The 24,907-nt window shown below is 43.2% G+C and overlaps 1 protein-coding gene across 1 annotated transcript; it reads right to left on the bottom strand.

The window, feature by feature from the left end:
• Positions 1–6,541: 6,541 nt before the first annotated feature.
• GCM1 (glial cells missing transcription factor 1) lies at positions 6,542–14,896 on the bottom strand. The gene is made up of 6 exons (XM_074820795.1): positions 14,795–14,896; positions 12,835–13,087; positions 11,748–11,860; positions 10,615–10,743; positions 6,737–7,067; positions 6,542–6,564 (listed from the first exon to the last, which is right to left on the bottom strand). The coding sequence occupies exons 1-6, from the start codon at positions 14,894–14,896 to the stop codon at positions 6,542–6,544; spliced, it is 951 nt and encodes a 316-aa protein (XP_074676896.1).
• Between the last annotated feature and the right edge of the window lie 10,011 nt (positions 14,897–24,907).

Below are 24,907 nucleotides of genomic sequence, written 5' to 3'. Positions count from 1 at the left end.
GTCAGAGAGGTCCAGAGCCCACGAACATGAACCACCCCTTCTCTCCCCTGAAATGTATCACTGCTTTTTCTGTCAGCTTGGAGGGCCCTGCCTCCAGGGATCCTGCTCTGCCCAGGGCCATTGCTGGCTGGGCTGAAGATCATGGTTTCCTCCTTGAGCAGAGGAAATCTGGATGTTTGGCAAACAGCTTTTGACAGTACCCAATGTTTACACTATCCACAGATATTAGGTTGGTCACAGCTGTTCATGTGGCAGCCGTTACTCATTGCTGTAGTTGCCTGAGTCTAGTGTAAGGTTGGGATGCCACCAGCTCACCTTGCTGCCCACAGGTGCCAGGGAAGAGGCTGCAGACATGAGGAGAGCAGCATGTCATTGCCCCTCCACTCCTCACCTGTTGTTTGGGGCAGGGGGAGACCCTACCAGTCAGTTCCTGCCATGTCCTGGCAGGGACATTCTGCTGGGAGCAAAGGGGTGAAGGACCTGATCCTGCCACAGGCATCTGCTACCTCTAGAAGCAAAAAGGGGCTGTCTGCCAAGTTGCCATATGGTTTTGGCCTTTGCTTAACAGTTTCTACCAGGCTCAGAAAGCAACGATCAGAGAGGACGCTCTCATACCGTGGTTTGTATTATTTATGACTACCTCTTTAGAAGAGCAAATAGATTGGACAGCCCTTGGTAAGAGAATACGTAAACCACGTCACTGATGATACAATTGCCAAATGATGTGAAGTTTGAATCTTGACATAACTGGTTTTGAGAAATGAAAAATGTTTGCCTGAGACAAGCCCTCCAAGGCAATTTTGCTTCCTCAGTTACTAACTGAAAACAGAAGGAATGAGTTCAGAGTGAAAAGCTGGCCAAAGACCTTCCTGGCTTGCCCTGTCCTCTGAAGAGACTATCTGAGTCTCAAGAACTACTTATCATACAGGAGATCATCTCACGTTGCTCACAGAAATCAAATAAACCAACAGGGAGAGCAAAGGATGCTTGTGGCATTCAGATTGCTGATGCTGCTGTCTGCAGGGCCACAAAAGCTGTTCCTGCTGCCCCAGGGTATTCCTAGTATGTCAGGCCCTTGGATGACTTTCCAGATGTGCCACACAGTACACAGGTAGTTCAAAGAGAAGCATCTGGAGACTGCAACTGTCTGGTATGAGAACAGCTATGGCTGATCCTAAATGTTCCCAGAATCACAAAATAGCTGAAGTCTCAGTCCACCTCACTGTCCACTTAACAAACCCACACTTCATCAGTTTGTCTGTGAGGATGTTACGGAAGACAGTGCTAAAAGCCTGGCTAAAGTCAAGATAAAAAACATCCACTGCTCTCTCCTCATCCACCAAGCCACTCATCTCATTGTAGAAGGCTATCAGGTTGGCTAAGCACAATTTTCCCTTCATAAATCCATGCTGACTGCTCCAAATCACTTTTTAGTCTTTCATGTGTTTGCAAAGTTTCCAGGAGGATTTTCTCCATCACCTCAGGAGATTTTGAGTGAAGCTGGCTGGCCTGTAGTTCCCCACATCTTCCTTCTTCTTCTCCTTGAAGACAGGAGTGACACTGCTTTCTTCTAGTCTTCAGAAAACTCTTTCAATCACCAAAGATTATCAAGAGTGACCTCACAATGACACCTGCCAGCTCCCTCAGCACTCATGGGTACATCCCATCAGTGCCCATGGACTTATGTATGTTGGGTTTGTCTAAGTGCTTCCTAGCCTGGTTCTCCTGCATTGATGGTGAGTCCTCCTTGCTCCAGGAGGTGAGGAATGTTGGTGAAGTGAAAGACAAAAACCCCATAGTGCCTGGGGACTGCAGCAGCTCAGGGTCACTGTATTGAATCAGGGCCAGTCTTCATAGCTTGCCCAAGAGCCAGATCCAAACTGCTTAGGGTGTTCAGGTGCGCAGTGTTAATAACCTGTTCACGTTCTGCTTTGATTACTGATTGCATCTATTTTTACTCTGACACCAGCAGACTTCCTTCATTTTAAATAAACTGTGCCAACATCCCATCCTCTTCTGCCTCCCCTGGGTCCCCATGTCAGTTGCTACCCAGCCACGTAAAACCTGTTCCTGGCACAGACTGGCCATATCCCTGCTGAGGTCCACCACAGGGGCCTCTACATTTTGCTTGCAATAAAGTAAAACACACTAGATTGTCCCATTCTAACTCCTTGACCATAATGACTTAAAAAGCCCCAAATGACTATATTGAGGGGAAGCTGAGCAAAATTTGTGGGAATACCAGACACATGAATTAGTACTCCCAAAGGCCATGAGGAAAGAAAAGCTTTATACAGTTACTTAGAGTGTATCCCCTAAAGCTTCCTCATGGAGTCCTTTCTACCAACAGCAGTTTGACACATTTGTTTCATTTAAAAATATAGAGATATTCTGAGAATAAATACACTAAAAAATGGAGGTCTCCAGCTGCTGCCTTGTATTATTAAGCTTGTTCTGATTATATGTCTAGATTTCATCTTTAAATGCTGCATGAGTCAAAAAAATCCATAAAAGCTGTGTTTCTGTAAGATACAGTCTGGCTAGTGTATCATTCTGCGCAACATTGCTGTAGTTCTCTAATGGCCTCAGAAGAGCCCTTATATGTAAAGATATTTTCTTCGGAGCAAGCGCAGGGATTACTCCCAAAGAATTACCCCTTAAATATTGAGGGCATGGCTTTCAGAGCTAAGACCTTGGGAAAGCAATGAGTGTAGACCATCCATGCCATGTAAGGATATTTGCGTAAGCTTTGGCAGTAGCTACAGCCATCTGAAACACTGATAAGCCAGAGCAAAACATTTTGTCTGTGTAATCATCCACATCCTGACCCCTTTGCACTTCTGCTGTCTTCCTAGTATTTTTACTGCAGCTGTGCCTTGCAGAAAACCATTTTCTGCAGCAGAGAATAAGGTTACAGAGTTACCTATGGGTAGATCCTCACATATCAATTAGTGTTTCTTCATGAAGCTAGCCTGAATAACCTCAGTGTTCCGTATATTTTCTTAAAATTGCAGAGGATAAGGCATCTAGTACCATCTTTCACCTCTGATTCTTAGAACTTCCCAGTTGGGCACAATACCTTAAAGTTGGTTAAATGAGGCTTAAAGCAGCGACATATATACCTTTCTTTTCACACATCCCAAATACATTGCAAAAAGTAACTTTTGCAAAGGTTAGAGCTGGGATTGGAATCTTCATATTTTGAGCCAAACGGATATAAATTTGTGACCATATTGACCCACCGTGCTGGTTGTACCAAAAGTGGAGGGAGTTGCTGCCAGCACAGAAGTCACTGCAAGAACATGGAAAGGGCAATCTAACCCTGTCAGCTTGTAAATCTGGAAAGCCTTTCTGCATTTAACCTTAGAAAAATCATGAAGTCTTAGCTTCCTCCTTTTTAAAAAGAAATAACTTGTCCTTCTTGAGCCCAAAATGTGTTCCCCTCGGAAACATACTGAGTGCAATGAACGCTGCATGAACAGGGGCTGGGGGCTCCCCCCAAACTGCAGTACAGTCCTGGGTGCACAGGATTATGAACACAGGAGCTGCAAGAAGGCACAACCCTGCTATGGCAGGTGGCTGCTGAGTGGAGCTGTGCTTGCAGGAATAGTTTTCATTTTGGAAATCTTTTGGTTCACACTTGAAGGCAAACTAACAAAAAGCTTCCTTCCTGCTTCTCAGGCAGAAAGACAGATTTGGTAGTAACTGTCTTTTAGGGAGGTTTGCTAGTAATAGTCCTTTAGAAAGCCTGTGAAACTCAGTAACTAGAGGCTACTCATCTTCAAAGATTTGAAGAAATGGTTGATCTGCAGGAAAGAAAATCAGACATGAAAAAAATGTTAACAGTTGGGATTGGGACCATGAAGCTGTGGAACAGGTTACGGGGTCAGTTACCAAAACCCCTTTGCTGGTAGTTTTTAAAAACAGATGAAGGAGTTGGTGGGTGTACAGGGAACTGATGGTACTTTGGTGTGGGAACAATGTCTGAGGAGCCTCTCAGCCATACATCTGTAGGGTACCATTCCTGAAAGGCAATGCTGGCAGCGGTGCAGTGGAGATGTAAGGAATTCAGAGGAGAGGCGAGATGAGACCGAGCAGGATGGCAGTGGGCAGGGTCCATGCCCTGCACAGTCCCTCACTGGTGTGATGGGTTTGGCAGTCTCAGAGGAATCTCAGCTATGGGACATGCAGCCCTGGGGGACCTGTCTGTCCCTTGTCCTGCAGCTCACCTGCCGAAGCATAAGTGCTTACAGCTCCTTTTGATTTCCCTTTTTCTGTCTTAGAGATGGAGGTTGCTATTACCCTTGATCAAGGTTTCCTTCTCCAAGTTACCAATCCAAAGAATCATCATAAAACAGAAAGTTTGGTATTAGCATGGGAGTAACTCAAAGACTAAATAAAATTTTGGTGAACTGACCTCCACATACAACAGCAGACTGTCATTTTGTGATCTACATTTAGATTTTTTCCACATAAAACAAATCACTACACATCCCCTGTTTTACAAATTGCAATAAACATTTTGAAACACTCTATAAATACAATTTGTTCTTGTCTTGTAAATGTCTCTGAACTCCACCCTTCACAATTAGAATGGTTTCCCTAGTAACTAATATATTCTAAATTCTTTTTAAAAGAGAGGGAATCTAAAAAGACGAAAACAAGCAAAAAAAAAATAATTATAAGACTGAACCTATTTGATGGACACAGGATACACCACAGTCTGAGGTACTGTGAGGTTTTTATTGCCACTTGTTTCGTAATACTGTCCTCCCAGACTCATGCCAATAGAAGGTTTATTTCGCCTTGGACTGCTGGGGCACAGCTTGCTCTACAGGCAGGTAAGGGCACGGTTAGGACTGCCAGATGGACAGCCCATGGAGCTGAGGCTCTCTACCTTCATGGTGATTAAAGGAACCAGCTGTGAAATGTGTCTTCAGACATGACATCCCTCAGCTCTTCCTTGCAGATGTGGCAGTGGGGACATGTGTCAGTGCCTCCCTCTGTGGGGTGAGGGCCAGTGGCCCCTGAAATGCAGTCCAGAGAGCAGCAGAGGCTAGTCATGCAGGAAAGTCATGCATATATGAATTATGGGAAAAGATAAAGAAATCTTTGCCAAAGATCCCTGAGCTGGCTACTAAGTTCATACAAGAAGATTCATATTTGGCACCCTAATTTTTTAAACAAATGTAGGGAACTGATAGCTCCTGCTGAAATATGGTAGTGGTCAGAAAAGAGGATGATGCACGGAAAGGATGCTGAAGGATTCATTACAATCTGCAATGAAAGAAATCAAAAGTGGCTGGAAAAAGCAGCAAGACACCATGAATATATACATGTATAAAACTGGGTTCAGCCCTGCAGAGAAGGACTTAGGGAGACTGGTGGATGAAAAACTGGACGTGAGCCGGCAGTATGAACTTCCAGACCAGAAATTCCACTGAATCCTGGGCTGCATCAGGAGAAATGTGGCCAGCAGGTTGAGGGAGGTGATTCTCCCCCTCCATTCTGCTCGCATGAGACCCCACCTGCAGTACTGCATCCAGCTCTGGGGCCCCAAATATAAGAAGGACATGGCCCTGCTCAAGCAGGTCCAGAGGAGGCCATGAAGATGATCAGGGGGTTGGAACAACTCTCCTGTGAAGAAAGGCTGAGAGAATTGGGGTTGTTCAGCCTGGAGAAGAGCAGGTTTTGAGGAGACCTTATAAAGCCTTTCAATACATGAGGGGGACTTACAAGAAAGATAAAGACTTTTTACCAAGGCCTGTAGTGATAGGACAAGGGGCAATGGTTTTAAACTGAAAGAGGGTAGGTTTAAATTGGATTTAAGGAGGAAATGTTTTTACAGGGGTGGTGAGACACTGGAATAAGTTGCCCAGAGAAGCTGTGGATGCCCCCTCCCTGGAAATGTTCAAGGTCAGGTTGGATGGGGCTTTGAGCAACATGATCTAGTGAAGGATGTCCCTGCCCATGGCAAAGGGGTTGGACCATTCTGTGATGATTCTAAACAATACATTTGCAGGGCTGGTGCGGTGGAGGGACTTAGATCACTGCCTGAAGAAGCTGGAAGAATGCAGAGTGTTGCACACAATGGTTGTAGTCCTTGAGGTCATCCATCTGCACCTTCCACAGTCCCACAGGCTTGAACAAACTGAGTATCAAGGTGGATTGAAATGCTACCAAACCAGAATGTCAGGGAAGTAGTCTGTAAGAAGAGCTGATACATTTTATTAGAGCAATGAAATAGTAGGGAAAAATATAACAGTTAAAAAGAACAAAGACAAGTCTTTGACTATGCCTGAAGAGGTATGAAAGCCCCTCCTGGGGCCTGAAAGAAGAGCTAAAGAGGGAACTGGTGTGGTAGCACTTTCAAATCTACATTGCAACAGGGATGGTGAATTAGGCCCATTGCCAGAGGAGCGGGGAGAGAGGACATTTAAACCCGGTCACCGTACTGGGTACAGGTTAAATAACATGTCGTCATTGCGATAGTTTAGACCCATACGGCGCCCTCCCTCGCCCATGTCTCCTTCACATCCCCTCAGAGGTGCCGAGAGCTGGCGGTGGTGGTGTGCCCCGCTTGCTGTGGGGCAGGGGCCTCCCTGAGGAGCCGGGTAGGGCAGTGGAGGGAGGCAGCTGCCGCCGTAGGCCAGGGGGGATTTCTGCTCACAGGATTCATCCCCCAAAGGGCCGGCGTTAGGCCTGAAGGTGTCATGGCCACCCTTTTTCATGGGCAGGATGTGCTGGGTTCCGGGGTGGGCGCAGTGCTGGGGGGAAGGGGCTGCGCAGGGCAGGTCGGCCGCAGGGACGGCAGGGCTGCTGCAAGGCCTCCCAGTGCTGGGCGTCCTCTTGAGGGAAGGGCTCCTGCTCCAGGTCGGTGCCTCTCCAGAGTCCCCATCCTCTCCAGCTGCCCTTGGGTATGGTGGCTGCCCAGAGCAGCTGTCCAGCATCAGCTCCCAGGAACTTTTGCTTAAATGTCCCCCGAAATTAGTAGGTAGCATGTAAGCATCCGGCTTGGAAAAAAGCAAAGGCAAAGCCTCCGTCCTCGGCATTGCACCTGTCAGAGACTTGGGAAAGCAAGGCGTGGTTTAGTGAAAAACAAGGTGTAGTCTAGCAGCATGAAATAAAAACTGTCCTCTATGAGACCCTCACGAATGCATTCGGTTAATACAGGTAATGAAGCAGACACTGTAGCAGAGCCTCCTTGTAGAGAAGTGCCAGTGGGCTTTAGGGACAAATCAAACAAGGCTCCCAGATCGTTGGTCTGGGTTTGTTTCACCAGTTTTTGCCCAAAGCCTGTTTTACACTGAAAGAATTGTTAGACCTCACATGCACAGCCCTCGGGGTCTGCTGCCAGCATATACCGAAGATGTACCTGAAAATGAAATTATACTAATACATTTAACACCACAGATTATTTTTTTTTATGGAGTTTGGAAAAGTTAAGTATGATTTTTTTAAACTGATTGTTTTGAAGGTATCTTTTCACTACAGGAATATTATGCTTCAGCTTTTCAAGACTCTACTATTTCTAACTGATAAATTTTCCTATCTTTACATTTTTTTTAACCCACAAACAGAAATTTCATTCAGGGAGGGAGCAGCACACAAGAATTATTCTTCTGTGTCTTTTGTTCTGGATATTTCACAACTTCCTTAATTGCTCTAATTATTGGATTATAATTTTGCAAATTTTAATTCCTTTCAGAACACTCATTCTGGGCTATCATTTCTGATGAGTACTTACAGGTCTTTCTTCTTTGTAATTCTGGTTTTGCATCCGTTTAATTATAGTGTTTTTGCTGACTGTCAGAGCAGAAAAGCTCCTTTCAGATGTTCTCCACTCACCATGAGAAGAAATTCCAACAACTTGATGTAGGACCCAGCCCACCTTCAGCTAAAGACCCACTGACACCATAGAGAAAACATTCTGTGTATCACTTGCTCTATTTTGTTCTCATACATTTTTCTGAAGTTCTCCTCCCTGGTCTCTTGTGAGCACATTAAAATTGACTCTTTTCAGAAGAGTTTTGCAGATTCAGCGAGACAGGTTCTGCATGTCAGATCAGACTCCTGAGTTAGCTGTATCGCAGCTGGTCTTGGCAGAACACAAATATGATGGGTTATTCCGAAGAAAAACCTGCTGGAGAGCCATGAACTTTAAAGCCAGATGAGGGTAAACGGTATCACTCCAACTGCACAGAGTCAGAGCGTCTGAAGAGCAGGCTCTACAATTAGATATTTATGACATCTTTGGTCTGTTCCTACTCCCACACAATTCGCAATGAAAACACCAGAAAGACGTAGAAAGACCAGTAGGCTCAGGTATAAAAGAAAAAAAGCCATGTGGCTCAGTAACATTTGCTAGGTGAGGACTATTTTAGTGTTCATGGGGATAGAATTAAACCACTGATATGAAAAACATTGTTTGTGTATTCGTTAGAAATTTACACAGCAGCTCAGCTGTTTTTTCTTATTCTTGTGTTCCCAGGAACTTGTGTCAAGAGGCCACCAGCAGTCCATCCTGTACTCTCTGACTGTCCCATCCCAAGTCAGTGGGTCTCCATGAGAGTCACTCCTGAGCTCTGGTTTTTAGTATCCTCCTGAGTATTTCCAGCAGAAATAGCAGCTCTTAAATTCATATTCCATCCAAATGAGTTTAACTTCCTCTGTTCACTCTTCTGATCTACTTCTTGAGCTTCTGGATCCCTCTGCTTCCCCATGCTGTCCATTTAAAAAGTTTGTCCCCACCCAGCCCAATTATCCCTTTTGTCTGTAGGTGAAGGGGCACTGGTTACTATCCCAAACACCAGGCTGGGGAGGATGCACCACATTTAGCACAAAACAAACTGCATGTGAAGACCAGTGGTGTACAGTTGCGTGTAACACAGCCTTTGCAAGGAAGGTCACTGGAGACAGCCTCACTGCTCTACCCAGTTCCCTCCATCAGGCATGTGGCAGTCTACACGATCTCTTTAGAGGCTTTCACAAGCGTTTCCACACCCAGCAGAGATGATGTTTTAATATCAGTGCTTCTGTAAGTCCTTCAAAGCACTGTCTATCTTCAAAGCCCTTCTGGAGACCAGGGAGCAAGCGGGGCACACCAGGCAGAAATGATGCACGTTATCAACCCTGGCAAAACCCAGGAAAGATGAGCAGATGTGGAGGGTGCCTTCATTTTTCTATGGCACCTCCTCCATGTCAGTGGAGGACCTCAAGACACACGTTAATGTGAAGAAAACATGACCTCCTTCTGTCTCTCCAAGGGTGGGGCAGTGCCTCCTGCACCTGAGGTGTCCTCACAGCCCTTGAGGGTCTGCAGGTGGCTGAATCCTGCTCAGGGGCAGCTGCCCTGCAGGAGAGCTTCTCTTTCCCTGATGGGCATTAAGTCTGTGAATAAAATGATCCAGGCCTGCTACTGAAGTAACTGGGTTTTCTTAAGTAAGGGTTGGGGGACTGGAGGAAGAAGGAGTGAGGATTTCTGGATTTGCCTTGTTAATGATAAGTTTGTTTTGTCAAGATACCATATACAATAGGTATATCATATAGGTAATGTTATATATTGTATTCTACATTAAAATATTATACAGTGTGTTTGTGTGTATGTGTACACACATACACGAATCTTCCTCCTGAGTTCAGTTATTGCCAAAAGTATTTCCCAGTTTTCAAGTGTTCATTTGTTAAAATTTTCTCATGAGGTGGTGCAATCAATACTGTAAGTTAAATCCAATTAAAACCTTCTAATATTCTCCTTCAATGTCAATATTGATTAAACTAAATATCTAATTACTTTATTCCCAGATTTCTTTGTGAATAATTTAATTTCTGGAGCAGCACCAACAAAGAACTTGTGGGAAATTTTTCTAAAGACAACTCTTGCATTTAAAAAAGGAAAGAGCTGGGGCTCTAAAGCTGTGTCCATGCAGCTAAATAAAATTAGGCCAAGGACTGTTGTTGGTAACAGGGATCAAAAGGCATGGCCTGACAGTGTCCATACTACATCCTGGCCTTGGGCGACCTCTGGACCTGAAGTGAAATGATGCAAGGGTTGTGTTGCAGCCCACCAAGGGCTATTTTTTACAGCATCAGCTTGAGATTCTTATTGTCTGTGGCTTGTAGCATGACAGCACATAGGGGCACAGGTAGGTTCAAAGCCAGCTGTGTACAGTGAGGGACCCAAACTTGATGCAGCCTTGTCCAAAATCTTTCCAGGCAATGGTCCCTGGCACATGCTGACCTCTTGACCCTTGCCAGGGCATTTTGTCTGTAAGGACAAGTTAGCTCTGGCCAAATGCATGGTAAGGACCACGTGAATAGTGATGTGACTGAGCCTGCCCTCCAGCCCTGTTTTGTTTACCAGTGTAGATGTAATCCCCTGCTGCCACCAGGCCCAAAGAGGCTCCAGATGGGGGGTGCTGGCAGTGGATGACAGTGCTGAGCAGAGCAGGATTCTCAGGACAGCCCTGCTCCTTCTTGGCCTGATCACAGGGAGACAGAATGCGGAGATGTAAAGCCTGCTCCCACCCAGACCAGAAGCCCAGCTAGACTGCACTGTGCCTTGACCCATGGATCACTAGCCCCACAATTTCATTGATCGATAATAAGTGTTACCTCAATCTCCCGGATTCTTTTTAATCTTGGAGAAGATGGAGAAAAAGCTGTCTGTGCTTTTTGGATTGATCTTCTTGCTTCTGCTTCTAGTTTTGTTTCTGGACGTGGATGGTCATGAGCTCCTTTGGACTTTTGAAAGAAATTATGACATATTAAAGTCAGAAACAACCTTGTTATTAATCTTAAGGGAGCAGAATTTGTAGCACAGGCCAAAACCACACATATGGCCTGACTTAATGCTTTATACTTAATAAGACTTATTTAATATGCGCTCAAGTAACAAACATATCTCAGATGACATGTGATGGGGTACAAATTCTCTGAAATCATAAAACCAGTGCACCACATTTACATGCAGAAGAGACTCCTCACACTAGAGCCCCTGCTGAAGCCACAAGGTCTTCTGCAGCCTGCAGTGTCTACAGTGTCCCTGCAGACATTTCCATTCTTCTCCCACTTTAGACATGTTTATCAGAACATTATTTCCATTAGTTTCCACAGAGAATTAATTTTATTTAACCTGCACATAAGTAAAAGACTGGAAAACAGGACAGTTCAGTGATTATGGTACTAAACTAGGACTACAGCTCCCAGAAATAGTGCCCATTATTTAAACACTTGCATACACTGGTATCCAAATATAAGTTACATGTAATGCACACATGGCATTTTCCATAGACAGTCGCTTGGGTACAACCATTTCCTGCTCTAAGATAGCCTCATGCTTATGCGTGGTGCCTTGGGGAAGAGGTTGAGATAATATGTCATGTCTGACTTTTTGAGGATTCATTGGTTCCTGTGTACCTGAGGCAAAGTGCTTCAAAATCAGCAGGGTTTTTTTCCAAGAGCTTAAATGAAAAATATGCTGTAGAATCATAGTAGCATAGGCTAATTTAGGTTGGAAGGGACCTCTGGAGGTCTAGCTCAACCTCCTGCTCAGGCAGGACTAACTTCATAGTTAGATTAGGTTGCTTAGGACTTTGCCCACCCATTGTGAAAATTTTTCTCCTTATAGTCATTTGACCTTGTCATATTCAACGATCCTTATTTGTCAGAACAAAAATGTCCTTTATCAATCTTTAAAAACAGTCTTTAAAATTAATTTGCATAATGTAAGGTAATTTTATACCAACCTGAAAAAATATGAATTGGCCTTCATGCCTCCAGAAGTTGGTAACTGGGTAACCACCATGGCCTCGGCAGGAAAGGAGCCGCAGGGGTCCATTGCAGTTTGGACAGCACTTCCCTGGAGCAAAGATGATGGGAAATACTTTCTATACAACACCAGTCAGATGAATCCCATGTGATACAGTGGTTCATTGGTGGTGGATTGCCACTTCTGGTTTGGGGCTCAGAAACTACATTGAGAAAGACTATGCAAAAAACTTTCAAAAGTAAGCAAAAATCAATATAAGCAAATTAATAATTGCCTTTATTCTGTTCCATTCTTAAATATAACAGGCAAAATTTATTTCTGTTATAGTTTTATTATAATTTGTAATTTATTATCATTTAATATCAATTTTAGGTATTTTTAACTTGGCAGTGTCTGAAATGTCATATGTGTTCTTGTGTGATTTTTCTAGAGGACATCATTCTGATTTCATTGAGTGCTTGAGTAATACCTTTCTTTAGTCAAAGTGTTAATCAGATCCAAAAATCAGTATGTGCTAGCTCTACTGAGCAATCAACAATTGTTTGGAATCATCTTGTTAAAAATGTGTGTGCAGCTCATGTTCTCTATTTGCTTTGTCTTGCTTCAGTGACATGACTATGAGGCCTATTTTTCAGTCATAATAGTTTATGAGCAACTTCTTTCCCGAAAGACTTGCTTCCTGAGTTACTCTTGGGCCCATGCAATAATGAAGTCAACAGTCAGGTCAGCAGGAACAGGACAGCAGGAAGCTGCCTGCACTGCACAGCTTTCTCAGTAGCATCACTCATGGACCTGAGAAGGCTGGGAATCAATCTCTAACCATCAGAAATATAGATAAAAAAAGAAAAAAAAAAACCCAAACAACAAACAAACAAGCAAACAACTCCTCCCCCAACAGTAAGAGAAATGTAAAATGCATTGTTCCAAAATCAAGAGTTGCACTGGAATATAAGAAACGGCAGTGGGAAGGTTGGATAATCCAAAGGATATTCTCTACTTTGATTTCTTTTATGTTGTGTTCACTTATGAACTGCCGTACAATGAACAGCCATGCTCATACTCACGCTGTTGTTTTTGCCTAGCTTTATCACATATGGCTGGTCTTAAGTAGATCTTCCTCCCATCCAAGGTCGAGCAGTTGTTGCCACAGACCACCACCCCAAGGCAGGACTTTTTTAAGATGCGAGAGTTGTGGTTGTTGGTGTTTCTCATTGCCCAGCTGCTGTGGTGCCTCTGAGCATTTTTATCCTCTGAGCTGTAGATATGTTTTACATAAGAATCTGGCCATTCTTGAAACCAGTCTATCTGTCTTATGTCCTGTGGAGAGACCAAAGCAAGCCACGTTTTAGGCTGGGGAAGAGAAAAACTTGTGCAAGAGCCCAGCAGACCTGGTCCTCTGCTGGGTGTCCTCTAGCCTGGGTAACTCCAGCACCCCAGCAGGTGATGGTGGTTGGCAGGAGGGAGCAGTGGAGAGAAGGCAGAAAAACCACAGCTCCCCATGGCTGTTCAAGCCCCAAAGCATCAGGAAAGCCTGGCCGGGAGGCTGTTCTCACTCACCCATGGGTCCGGCTCAGTGTAGGACCTTCCCAGGAGAGGGAGGTAGGGTGCCTGATGTAAAACAGCAGACACTTTTCCTTTAGGCAGCAGTCACTGACTAACTTCTGTTAGCTTTCATGTCAGAGATCCTGCTTTGCCTTTCAGGCTGTTCACAGCAGCATTGCACTGAATCATTTGGCTTGATTTGGCTCAACTCTCTGGAAAAAGGGCAAATACTGAATCAGACTGAGACTATGCCCACATTTGTAGGTCTTTATTTCTGGACTTTGGTCCATTAGGCTTAATTGCCATGAAAGACTTCCATGGTGATTTTTCTGAAGTCCAAAACAAAGAAACCTGACATCCTAGTCAGGCTTTATTTTCACTGCTACAGGCTAAGCAAAAAAACTCCAATGAAAACACTGTAAGGAACAATAAAAATAAATCTCAATGGAAAAAAAAACAAAGGACCAAACACACATCACCTCAGTGGGTACAGGCAACACAGTAAAATGCGGCAAGCTGTAAAGCACCTAACATACCTGCTGATGGTTTTGAGGGAAAAGGTCTTGTAGGGGTACAAAAACTTAGTAGGAATTTCCTTGAAATTGCTGTTCCCAACCACTAAGAGCTATTACAGCAGCAAGAACATCAGCTGAGAAGAGAAAAACTCCTGTGCTCCCCCAGGAGCTATTGGATAGCATAGGGAAGGGTGTGGAGGAAGCCTGCAGGCTGAAATGCAGGTGAAGGTGACCTTGGGGTGGAGGGCAGGGAAGGAGGCAGCCTGGGACATGGAGGCTTTGGGCAAACAGCAGTGGAATAGCAGGGAAGAGACTGGGATCAGATAAGAAGACAGGATTGGGAAGTGAAAGGCAGAGCTGTTCGCTGAAGGAGGAATCTGGCACAAATATGCTGAGGTGAGGGACAGAGATGACTTTGGCGTGCAGGGTGCTGTGGGCTTTCAGTGGAGAGCATGGTTGGAATTTTTTGATAAGAGGACTTGGAAAGGACTGAGGGAGGGAAAGATCACTATTCTGCCCCTCATCAAATATGAAGCAAACTCTTCCTTGGTGCTCATGAAAGGAGTGTTGCCTCCATGTGGAAAGCCAGCCTGCTTGACTGGAGCCTGATCTTCAAAAGAAAGTCCTGGACATCTCTAATTGAGCACCCACAGCAGGAGATCATTTTTTTTCCCTGCTTTTTCTGCACCTCATCGGCCAGTGGACTAGAAAGGTAACACATCTGCAGCTTTGCTATTTTTCATGTATCAGCAGCTCTTTCAATAATATGTTTAAGGAAAAATACATGGAAACTTCCAACATTTGCCCAATATTTTCTAGCTTTTCAATAAAACACTGTCCCATACCTCGAGGTGGCAAAGAGAATAAAGTCAATGAGGCATAGATGACTGAGAAAGCATTTAAAATCAGTGGAGAATTGGAGGTGACTGGTCAGAACTGGATAAATTTCTAAGACAGAGACACATACCTGGGGAAGCTTGATGTCATTGATATCCCAACTCATAACTTCTCCATGCTGGGAAGCAGAGTCCTCCTGCTCTGTAACAACATCATCTGCACCTTTCAGCATTTTTTAATTCCTTCCCAAAGTTACCGAGAAAGTTTCTTCTGGCTGCTTTTGAAGTTGACTGGCTGTCAGCACTCTCAAGCAGTTTACAACCAGGAAGCTGTTTCCTGAAGCTAAATGATAGAGAGGCTGCTCATTAAAGATAAAAATCAGTGTTCTTCTGCCAGAAAAACTTGTTCCATTAAAAGTTTTGCAAGCCAGCAATGCAGTGGAAAATATAGCTTAGAGATAGCCTGTGATGTTACAGAGGCATCGTTAATAGCAAGCAAATCGTGCCTTTGTCATCTGTTTTGTTTTGCTTGGTCTCCTCTCATACCAAGTTTACAGTCATGTAACTCTGCTTGCAGGCTCTTTGTACATCTGATCAGACTCTGTCTCATTATTTCCAGAGCCAAACTGATTGAACAGCTCAGTGGCTGCTAAGGGCTCCTTGAGTTCCTGCTTATCCATTAGATATTTCACACGCTGCACATGACAAAGGTGAGAAACAAGAGGGGACTGCTACATCATTTCAGATGAAATGGTGCTCAACCATTTCAAATATCGTTGGCATCTCTGAGAGCTTACCAATCGCATCAGGGAAGTGTAGAAGAGGGGGTTGGGCTACCTACATTTTCCTATCTCAACAGCAGACTGAAGTAGAAAAAACCACCAAGGTACATTTGTTAAAACCAACAGTTTTTGCCTAAAATCTTGTAAAGCAAGTAATTGCTCTACTCTGAATTTCAGTACCAACCAAGCTTAACACCATATCCTCAGGGATCCTACACATGAAAAAAAAGTTTTGGGGTTTGTTTCCTTTGACAAGGAGAGAAAAGGTGAATCAGAAAATGAACAAGCTAGTTTCCTCTTTCTGGAAACTGGGAAAGGTTCAATGGTTTTGGGAAGGTCACTGTAATTTATGCCAATTTTTTTAAAAAAAATTGTTAAAGACTTAATTGTTAAAGGTTTTTTAAAGACTACTGAGTAGTGGGAGAAGTAAAATCTAATCTATGTGATTCTATTTCATAGACTCTATTAAGCATATTTTATTGTTATTTCTGGCTCTGCATATGCATGGCCCTTGGAAAGTGACTTAGCCTTCATGTCCTTAGTTTACCCATTTATAAAATACCTGTGATCTTAAGTCCTCATGTTATATTATCACCTCTAAAGCAAGAGTTTGTGGATATCTGCAGAGCACTTCAGACATTTGGCTGTATGGTGCTCTGGCAGCACAGTCAGAGCCCCACTGCCCCACTTCATGGCTCAGACTGTGGCGGTGGGGGAGAAAGAAGGCTATGGCAGAGCATCCCCCATGGAAAAAGACCCCACAGAAGGAAGCCTGGTAGTCAGCACCAATGCGCTCAGGAATTTGAACTGAGGCTTGTTCCTGGAGGGCGACTAACCTGTTACAGGTTCAAATAAGATGTTAGACTGGAGGAGAAGGGAACATCACTGCTCAGAAATACAAGCAGCTGTAAGAAATACCAGGTCTTCATATATTTTCATATTGCACAGCAATGAAGGTGGAGATAGTAAAGTCAGGACAAACAAAATGTGAGCTGCATTGGAAAACTGAGTTGAATTTACAAAACAAATGTCTCTTGACTATTGTGTGCTATAAAACATGAAATGATTTATTATATAATTCAAAATGATAGTCTCAATGCTTTTAAAATTTCTTTTCAAAATGAGATGGCTTAGAAATTGATTTTTAATTTCCTTCTTATTAGAGAAAATTGAATAGTTCTTCCTTTATGTTATATTGATAGAAATAAAACAATAATTAAATATTACCTTAACGTTTAATGAAAGACACAGATAATTTCAAAATAATACGCACAAAAAAATGAAGTTACAGAGAATCATACATATTTATCTACTTTCAGGCAAAGGCTGAAATAGTAGCAAAACCTGTGAACAATAATTAAGGATTATGTGGCATATTAAATTTCTGATTGTTATTTGTGTAGCTTTAATTATTACTAAAGTGTAGCAGCTTTGTAAGTTGTAAGTTTTGAAATACTTTTTCTCCCTCTCCTCTCCTCTCCTCTCCTCTCCTCTCCTCTCCTCTCCTCTCCTCTCCTCTCCTCTCCTCTCCTCTCCTCTCCTCTCCTCTCCTCTCCTCTCCTCTCCTCTCCTCTCCTCTCCTCTCCTCTCCTCTCCTCTCCTCTCCTCTCCTCTCCTCTCCTCTCCTCTCCTCTCCTCTCCTCTCCTCTCCTCTCCTCTCCTCTCCTCTCCTCTCCTCTCCTCTCCTCTCCTCCAGCAGAACAAACTGTTCTGCTCCCCTTAGAAAAAAAGTGAAAATTTAGATGTCAACACTGAGTCATTTTGATCTGGAAAAATACACGTAATAAAAATTGCAATTATTATATTAAGAAGCAACAATGTAAATAGCACCTCTTTTGATGCTGGAATGTGGTGCAATTCATTGTGCTCGAAACCCAGTGAAAGTAATCTAGTTCTTCTGTCCTTTGGTTTATTTTTGGTTTTTTATTCCTTGTAAATGCTCATCGATACAGAAAGTAAAGAGTAAGGTGTAGCAAAGTTCTGGTTTTGGTCCAATGTTTAATGTATCTGTTGATGATCTAGAAGTGAAGAAAACAGAAAGGGAGAAAAATATTCACAGATTACAAAAATGTATCTGAATTAATCCTTTAGAAGAATTTACTTATATTTCACCCTGACAAGATAATTCATGTTTAGAAGGGTAATATTTAAAGTATTTATTTATCTTATAGAATTGCTCTCCATTAACTACATTAAGTGAGTGAGGGATTTACATGGGCAGTTCCTCGAGCACAAGGTGTCAGATAAAAAGTGACCAAGTTGTTGGAATACAGAAAGACTGCAGTGAAGACCCATACAATAAACTACGGTATTACCAATTCACAGACCATCATTCATTTTTCACTTACAATACTGTGCAAAAAGACCAGTCCTTCCCAGAAAGAGACAGGCCTCAGGGCACAGGAAATCCATAAAAACCAGGGTTGTTCACTCCAGAAGAGACATATAAACAAGGGCACAATGAAAAAAAGAGAAAGCAGGGGGTGCTTCTCATTTAACTGCCCAAGAGCCCAGAGTGGAAACAACTGGCAAATTCAGAAGTGAGGCAAAGAAATGCATTTTTCATTCACTATCTAATTAGTATCCATTTGTCTAATGAAAGCTATTTTCTCTCCTTACAAGCCTTGTCCCGCTTATTTCTTTAAACTTGTGCTGCAGCATTACTGCTAGTATTGCTGTAGTATGCCATGAAGGTTGAACACTAGGCAAGACTGAAAAAGAGATCAAAAACATAGGAAAGAAATAGTATTTGAATATCTGCTATTTAATACTTATATCTGTGTAACATCTGAAATATAATACATTTAGAAAGGGATATTAAACCTCCTATTTTATGACTTACGGAAATTTTTAATTAGCAAGGATTAGGAAGATTTCTTCTATTTTCCTTAGAAGTACTTGGTGTTGACCACTTAGGAAAAGGATTAAGAATTTTTAAAAGTTATTATGTAAATTACCAATTTACATGAGCCTACAGGTTATATTAATTCAATATAATCTGCAAGCTCTTATTTGGAAGGACAATCTTGCAGACCGTAACCACAGACAAATGTCAGGAGTTCTTCAGCAGTCATCTAGGACAAGAGATCAAGGACTGGAAAAAGCCCTGGAGCCTCACTCTGGAGAGGGCTGTGCAACCCTGCAGAGCAGCACGTAAGGAAAGCAGCTGTTGCTGCAGAGTTTGCCCACCACTATCTTTGGCTGTCAGGCTCTGCTGAAGGACAACAGGAACATGTGGATGTAGGCTATTACAGAGCAGTCACCAGATCAGGCTCCTTTCTCGTATTGGTTTACCATCACACGAAGAAGATGCTTTTGTGAGTGTTTCCATCAGCCTTCCTTTTTCTCTCTTTGGTGTCATCTTTCAGCAATTACAACCTTTAACTAATCTCAGGTGCAGTTGGTGGCCCTTTATATGGGCTGAGTTACCTGTCCTGCCAACAGCATGTTTCACTATCTCCCATGGCTGCCTTTGTGCCTTGCCTTCAAGTGCATGATTTTCCCTGATGCTGCAAGGTTTTCCCTGCTGATGGGAAATTTCCTGCCCCTCCTCCACTGCAGGCATCAGCCTTTGCACACCTCTCATCCTTCTTCAGTCCCCCTTTTATTACTGCAAGGTTTCATGGTGCTGCACCACAGGAACCAAGGAACATGTATGGTTGGATGACAACTGTATTATACCAAGGTGCTACTGATACTCCTTGTGGAATAGTTCTCTGGATTAGCCTGACGATTTTTTTACTTTTTTCAAATACATTCTGTAGACTTAAAAATAACAATTTTATCTTTCAGTTCAGCCTTGCTCTTTGATCAACAGTGTCAACAGGATGAAGTAATATGATTAAACTCTCAGACACGGAGCATAAACTCACCACAAATAGACATGTCATTTGTAATGAGAAGACAGTTTTGGCCTGTGCAAAAGCGCACTGGGGATGCTGCTCATTCTTTGGAGACAAGCTTTTCTTCCCAGATGGCCCTGACATATCCTCAATTTCACTACCTCTATATGCAACATCATTTGAAATGCTTATGCTGTCTTCACTGTTCCAAAAGTATCCAAAGTATCCAAAAGTGAAAGATTCTCCCCTGTGGTCTGGCTCTTTGAAAGAAAGATGGACATATTTTGAGATGGAAGAATTTTTACATCCTTAGTTGGTTTTGTTTATCCTTTGTTTCTCTTTAATTCTTTTATTGAAACTGGTCTTGTTAATGCCCTCGATATCAGAACCGGCTGATTGCCTCATATTTTTGTTCAGTTACTATATTGCTGAATTCTGAACTGCCCCAGATAAGAAGTCAGTTTTAGGTGGTGTAGCTCTTCTAGCTTTGCTGCTTCACTCACATTCATTGAACATTTCTAAATTTTTTTTTTATTTGAAAGCTTAATTTCCTACCCCTGTCCAGACATCCTCTTTCTAGAAGTGCTGTCTGAAATGACATATTCTGCAGGGTTCTCTGATGGTTACATCATATAAGACAGAAACATCTACACCATAGATTATAAACCAGACAGATTAGCCTCAACACTGATGAATGTCTTGGACTCTTCTTTTGTCAGACTACAAATATGTAGTTTGCATCACTTTTGCCCTCATAGGGTTAGGTCACTACTCAGTACAGATTCTCAGGGTGGCTTTGTCAGACCGCTTGGGAAGTACCATGTATTGTCTGCCTGTTTTGCACAGAACAGAGATGAACACGCAGACAGATGTAGCTGTGGACATGATTTGCCAGAGTCTCTGCCACATGAGCTTCATGTTCACACACTTGTATCATATACAATAAATATCTCTGCCTCTGCCAAGCCTCTCAGTCCCTCTTCTTGGGGAAGCTGGTATTTGTCCACTTGTAGGTTAGCTCCTAAGCAGTGTTCTCAGCTGATAGCCTGGTAGTTGTATGACTTACTATTGAACAGAATAGTATGCATAATCTATGAAGACTTTTCTTTTTTGTTTTTGTTTTTGTTTTTGTTTTTGTTTTTTTTTTGTTTGTTTGTTTTGTTTTTTGCACCCAGGGCAGTGTTTTAGCATCAAATGCTAGGAACATAGATTTTTCTGCCGCATTAAGAACATAGCTCCAACTGAAAGGTTTGGGGCCTGAGCTCTTTTTAATCATCTGTTTGGGATGCTTTGAGTGTATGCAAATAGATGTTTCATTTTATTTCTTGGTAGCTCTTTATTAAAGCTGTGAGCTCTAATGCTTTGGCAGTAAAGTCTAGCTTTCTATTCACTTTAGTTAAGTCTTTATTTTTTTCTCTTAACAAATCAGACACTCTGTAAAGCATGTGATGTTCTAGACATAGGAATTTACTTCCTGGAGTAAAATTCATGGTAGCTATTCCACAGCTATTCCACAGATGTAAAACCATCATGGTAATATCATAACAGCATTAATATTGGGATGCTGTGGTGGACTCAGGTGTTGATAAAATTTTGGTTTAACTTGTGCATCTTGCTGACTGTATAAACTATCTTTCCTGGGTTTTTTGTTTTGTTTTGTTTCACTAAGAACAAAAATTCACATGCTTTAGCTGAAATCACTGGCTTCTATGGATTACCTAAAATTTTAGCTGGAATGCTTTTTGTGGGTCTTACGCTTAAAAATTCAAGTATCTTAGTGGCAGTATTATAATGTAATATAAAAATTACTTTAGTTTATGGCCATTCTGCTTTCTTATTTTGCTAGTTTTCAAAGCCTAGTGCATTCACGCATGTCGTCTCTTGATCTGACACTTGATTTCTCATCTTGCTTTTGCATCTGGTGCAAATACATCTAATTTTGTTGTTCTGCCTGGCATGAACATCACATGCATGCAAAATCTCATCTCATGGATTGACACTTGCTTATTGAACATGGTGCTTTTCTCTTCCTTGCAATTCTGTAATTTTCCCTTTTGTGATTTAAAGAATGTCTAATTGCTAAATGAGTTGTCTTTCATGTCCATCTGCTTCAGAACAGGAATTTGGTATGTCGCTATGATTATTGTTTTCCTTGTTCCCTCTCTGTTGTTGCAATATACATTCTAATTTTCATGTTTTAGGAACTGAGTAATTTCTGGTATGTCTGACAGCACTCTCTGCTTTTCTCCAGGGTCAGGTGGAGTATCATATCTACTGAATCCATCCTCAGCTGCAGGTAATTCCAAAATAAATTCCTATCAGTTAATCATGCCCCAACTTCAGAACAGCCACTGTTCCTGGTATAATCAGCTGCTGTCATGATCCTATATGCACACTGTGTTCCCCTTTCTACAGCCTATATTCTCTCACAGATTCAAGTGTTCAGATATAATTAGAAAGCTTTAAATAATTTGGTCTGTTATACATTCAAGAATGAGAGGAACTTTTCCATTGTCTGGAATGGAAAGGTTGTTATACATTCAAGAATGAGAGGAACTTTTCCATTGTCTGGGCAACTGAAAGGAGCACCTTGTGAGAGAAACTGAGTCTCATTCTGGTTGCTTGCTTTGCAACAGGACATAGCTTTCTTTACTCCTGAGAAAACATAGCTACTCTTCCAATTGGGCTGGGCGCAGTGTCCAAAGGATCTATGGAAATTATAACAGTGACACAAGATCAGGTCTTTTTCAGTTTTGGGAGTGCCAGTTTACACTTGATTATTTGATTCCAGGTCCTACCGCTGTTGCTCTTAGGAGAGAGGAATCCCAGCAATAAGCCTAGGCTTGGCAGTCTGGTGCAGCTTCCCAAGATGGTTTCTGTCACCCCTTGGAACCCCTCAGCTCCCTCCATGCCATTGGCCTCATCTGATCCAACACAACAAAAGCTGCTCTGATAACCCCTATTCAGACATTTTCTCCTTGGCCTTCTTATCAGTCCCCAGCATGTATTTCTGTAGATCCCCAACAAAACTCAGTGAAGGCCAGCTGCACTTCTGCCTTATGGGAACTGGAAACAAGCCAAACCCAGACAGATATGTCCACCTGCATGGCCAGTCCCTGCCTGTACTGATGAGGTGGTAATTATTGCCTCTTTCTTTGTCAAAATTATGACCAACATGTTCTTTTCTTATTCAATGTCCATCTGTCACATTTGTGCATTTCTAAGCTTATCTCTTTCTCAAGACTGGCTTGGAAAAAATCTACCTTCTTCTGAGTTTTGCCTGTCCTTGCTATTGTATCTCCGACAGGAGCAGGGTGCACAGTTGCATTTCTCAGGCTTTTGAGCTGGTGTCTGACACGCACAATAGCCCCATGGGCAGGAGGACACCCACAGGTTTGCTTTCCTCTACAAAAGGCCTGTGCATGCTCCCTGTATTTTCTTCAATGCAAGACAACACCTTGTTCTCTAAAAATCCAGTGGACTTTACTGCAACTGAAGTCCTCACGTGCTAACAGATGAATTTCCTGAAAGTGATGACTGCAGCATTGTTTCCCATGTCACATCCCTTGGCTCTCTTTCTTTCTCCACTCATACTCCCCAGCTAACTGGAGAGTGCACAATACAGTATCTACAATACCTACAGCTTTTCCAAATTGTTTCGCCTTATATAATAATTCAAGGCCTTTGACACCGTTTCCCACAACATTCTTCTGGCGAAACTGGCTGCTCGAGGCTTAGATGATCGCACACTTTGCTGGGTAAAAAAATGGCTGGATGGCCGGGCCCAGAGAGTTGTGGTGAACGGAGTTAAATCCGGTTGGAGGCCGGTCATGAGTGGTGTCCCCCATGGCTCGGTTTTGGGGCCACTCCTGTTCAACATCTTTATTGATGACCTAGACGAGGGGATCGAATGCACCCTCAGTAAGTTTGCAGACGACACCAAGTTGGGTGGGAGTGTTGATCTGCTCGAGGGTAGGGAGGCTCTGCAGAGAGATCTGGACAGGCTGGAGCGATGGGCCAAGGCCAACTGTATGAAGTTCAATAAGGCCAAATGCCGGGTGCTGCACTTGGGCCACAACAACCCCCAGCAGCGCTACAGGCTTGGGGAGGAGTGGCCAGTCAGAGAGGGACCTGGGGGTGTTGATTGACAGCCGGCTGAACATGAGCCAGCAGTGTGCCCAGGTGGCCAAGAGGGCCAATGGCATCCTGGCCTGTATCAGAAATAGCGTGGCCAGCAGGGACAGGGAAGTGATCTTACCCCTGTACTCGGCACTGGTGAGGCCGCACCTCGATTACTGTGTTCAGTTTTGGGCCCCTCACTACAAAAAGGACATTGAATTACTCGAGCGGGTCCAGAGAAGGGCAACGAAGCTGGTGAAGGGTCTGGAGCACATGTCGTAAGAGGAGTGGCTGAGGGAACTGGGGTTGTTTAGTCTGGAGAAGAGGAGGCTGAGGGGAGACCTCATCGCCCTCTACAACTACCTGAAAGGAGGTTGCAGAGAGCTGGGGATGAGTCTCTTTAACCAAGTAACAAGTGATAGGACAAGAGGGAATGGCCTCAATTTGCGCCAGGGAAGGTTTAGACTAGATGTCAGGAAGTATTTCTTTACAGAACGGGTTATTAGGCAGTGGAATGGATTGCCCAGGGAGGTGGTGGAGTCCCCATCCCTGGAGGTGTTTAAGAGTAGGGTCGATATAGTGCTGAGAGATATGGTGTAGATGGGTACTGGCAATGCTAGGTTAATGGTTGGACTAGATGATCTTCAAGGTCCTTTCCAACCTAGTTGATTCTGTGATTCTGTGATTCTGTAATAATAGACAGCAAAACTAGTGGCCGAGGATGCTTGGTTTGTTCTTTAGCTCTGAGGCTGACCTACCCTATTTTGCCTCGATTGAGTCATGTTAGCAGAATGACTGACTACCTTGCAAGCACTCATGCAACCTGAACCCCAGGCTCACTGAAAGCTGGGTATGTGTCTATAAAGCAGTGTAGTTAGTTAGATACTGAAAGCTGTACAGGTGCACTACCAGGTTGCTCTGCCAAGGTTACTTAGCTCTGCTGGCTGTAGTTCTTCTGTCTTGCACTACATTGTGACATGGAGAATTTTTTTCTGCCTTTCCACTCAGTTTGATGAATGTCAGACCAGCCTTGCTGTAAAAGTCTGTCCACACGAGCAGCATAGTATTGCAGGTTGTTCTGAGTTTGCTCTGAACAAACCACTGCCCTCTCGGAAGATGGACCCTGCATTTGGAGCTAAACACAGTACAGTTTTCAGCATATCTAATAACATGGTGCAGCAATTTTCTGGTAATCTGATGACATGCTCCAGTGATTGTCTACATATCTGCTATCACACTGCAGCACAAACTGCAGTGGGAGTTTAATAAGTATCACTGGGTTTTCTTACATCTCATGCTCCTATCAGCACAGAAGGACAAGCCTGTCTTCCGTTTTCTCTGCATTTCACTTGTCCATTTGTCCTTCATGAAGATGAATCCCCACATCTTTTTCTGCATAGGCTGTTACTGAACTAAATTCTCTGGACTTGTAGCTGTGACAGCAGCGAGGGAGGGCGCCATGTAGCACGGTCCTGGTCAAGATCTAGGAACCTTGTTGTCA

Source organism: Strix aluco, chromosome 3, assembly GCF_031877795.1.
Source record: "Strix aluco isolate bStrAlu1 chromosome 3, bStrAlu1.hap1, whole genome shotgun sequence".
NCBI lineage: Eukaryota > Metazoa > Chordata > Aves > Strigiformes > Strigidae > Strix > Strix aluco.
The sequence above is the reverse complement of the archived record's forward strand: the minus strand, read 5'-3'. Positions and strand labels throughout refer to the sequence as shown.

Bases quoted from the DNA above. Each gene is read 5' to 3' on its own strand.
- GCM1 (XM_074820795.1), bottom strand. From the start codon at position 14,896: ATGCTGAAAGGTGCAGATGATGTTGTTACAGAGCAGGAGGACTCTGCT. The intron at 13,088-14,794 runs GTATGTGTCTCT...GTCTCTCCACAG, and splicing joins ATGACATCAAGCTTCCCCAG to GACATAAGACAGATAGACTG. The intron at 7,068-10,614 runs GTAACACTTATT...TGCTTTCCCAAG, and splicing joins AAAGAATCCGGGAGATTGAG to TCTCTGACAGGTGCAATGCC.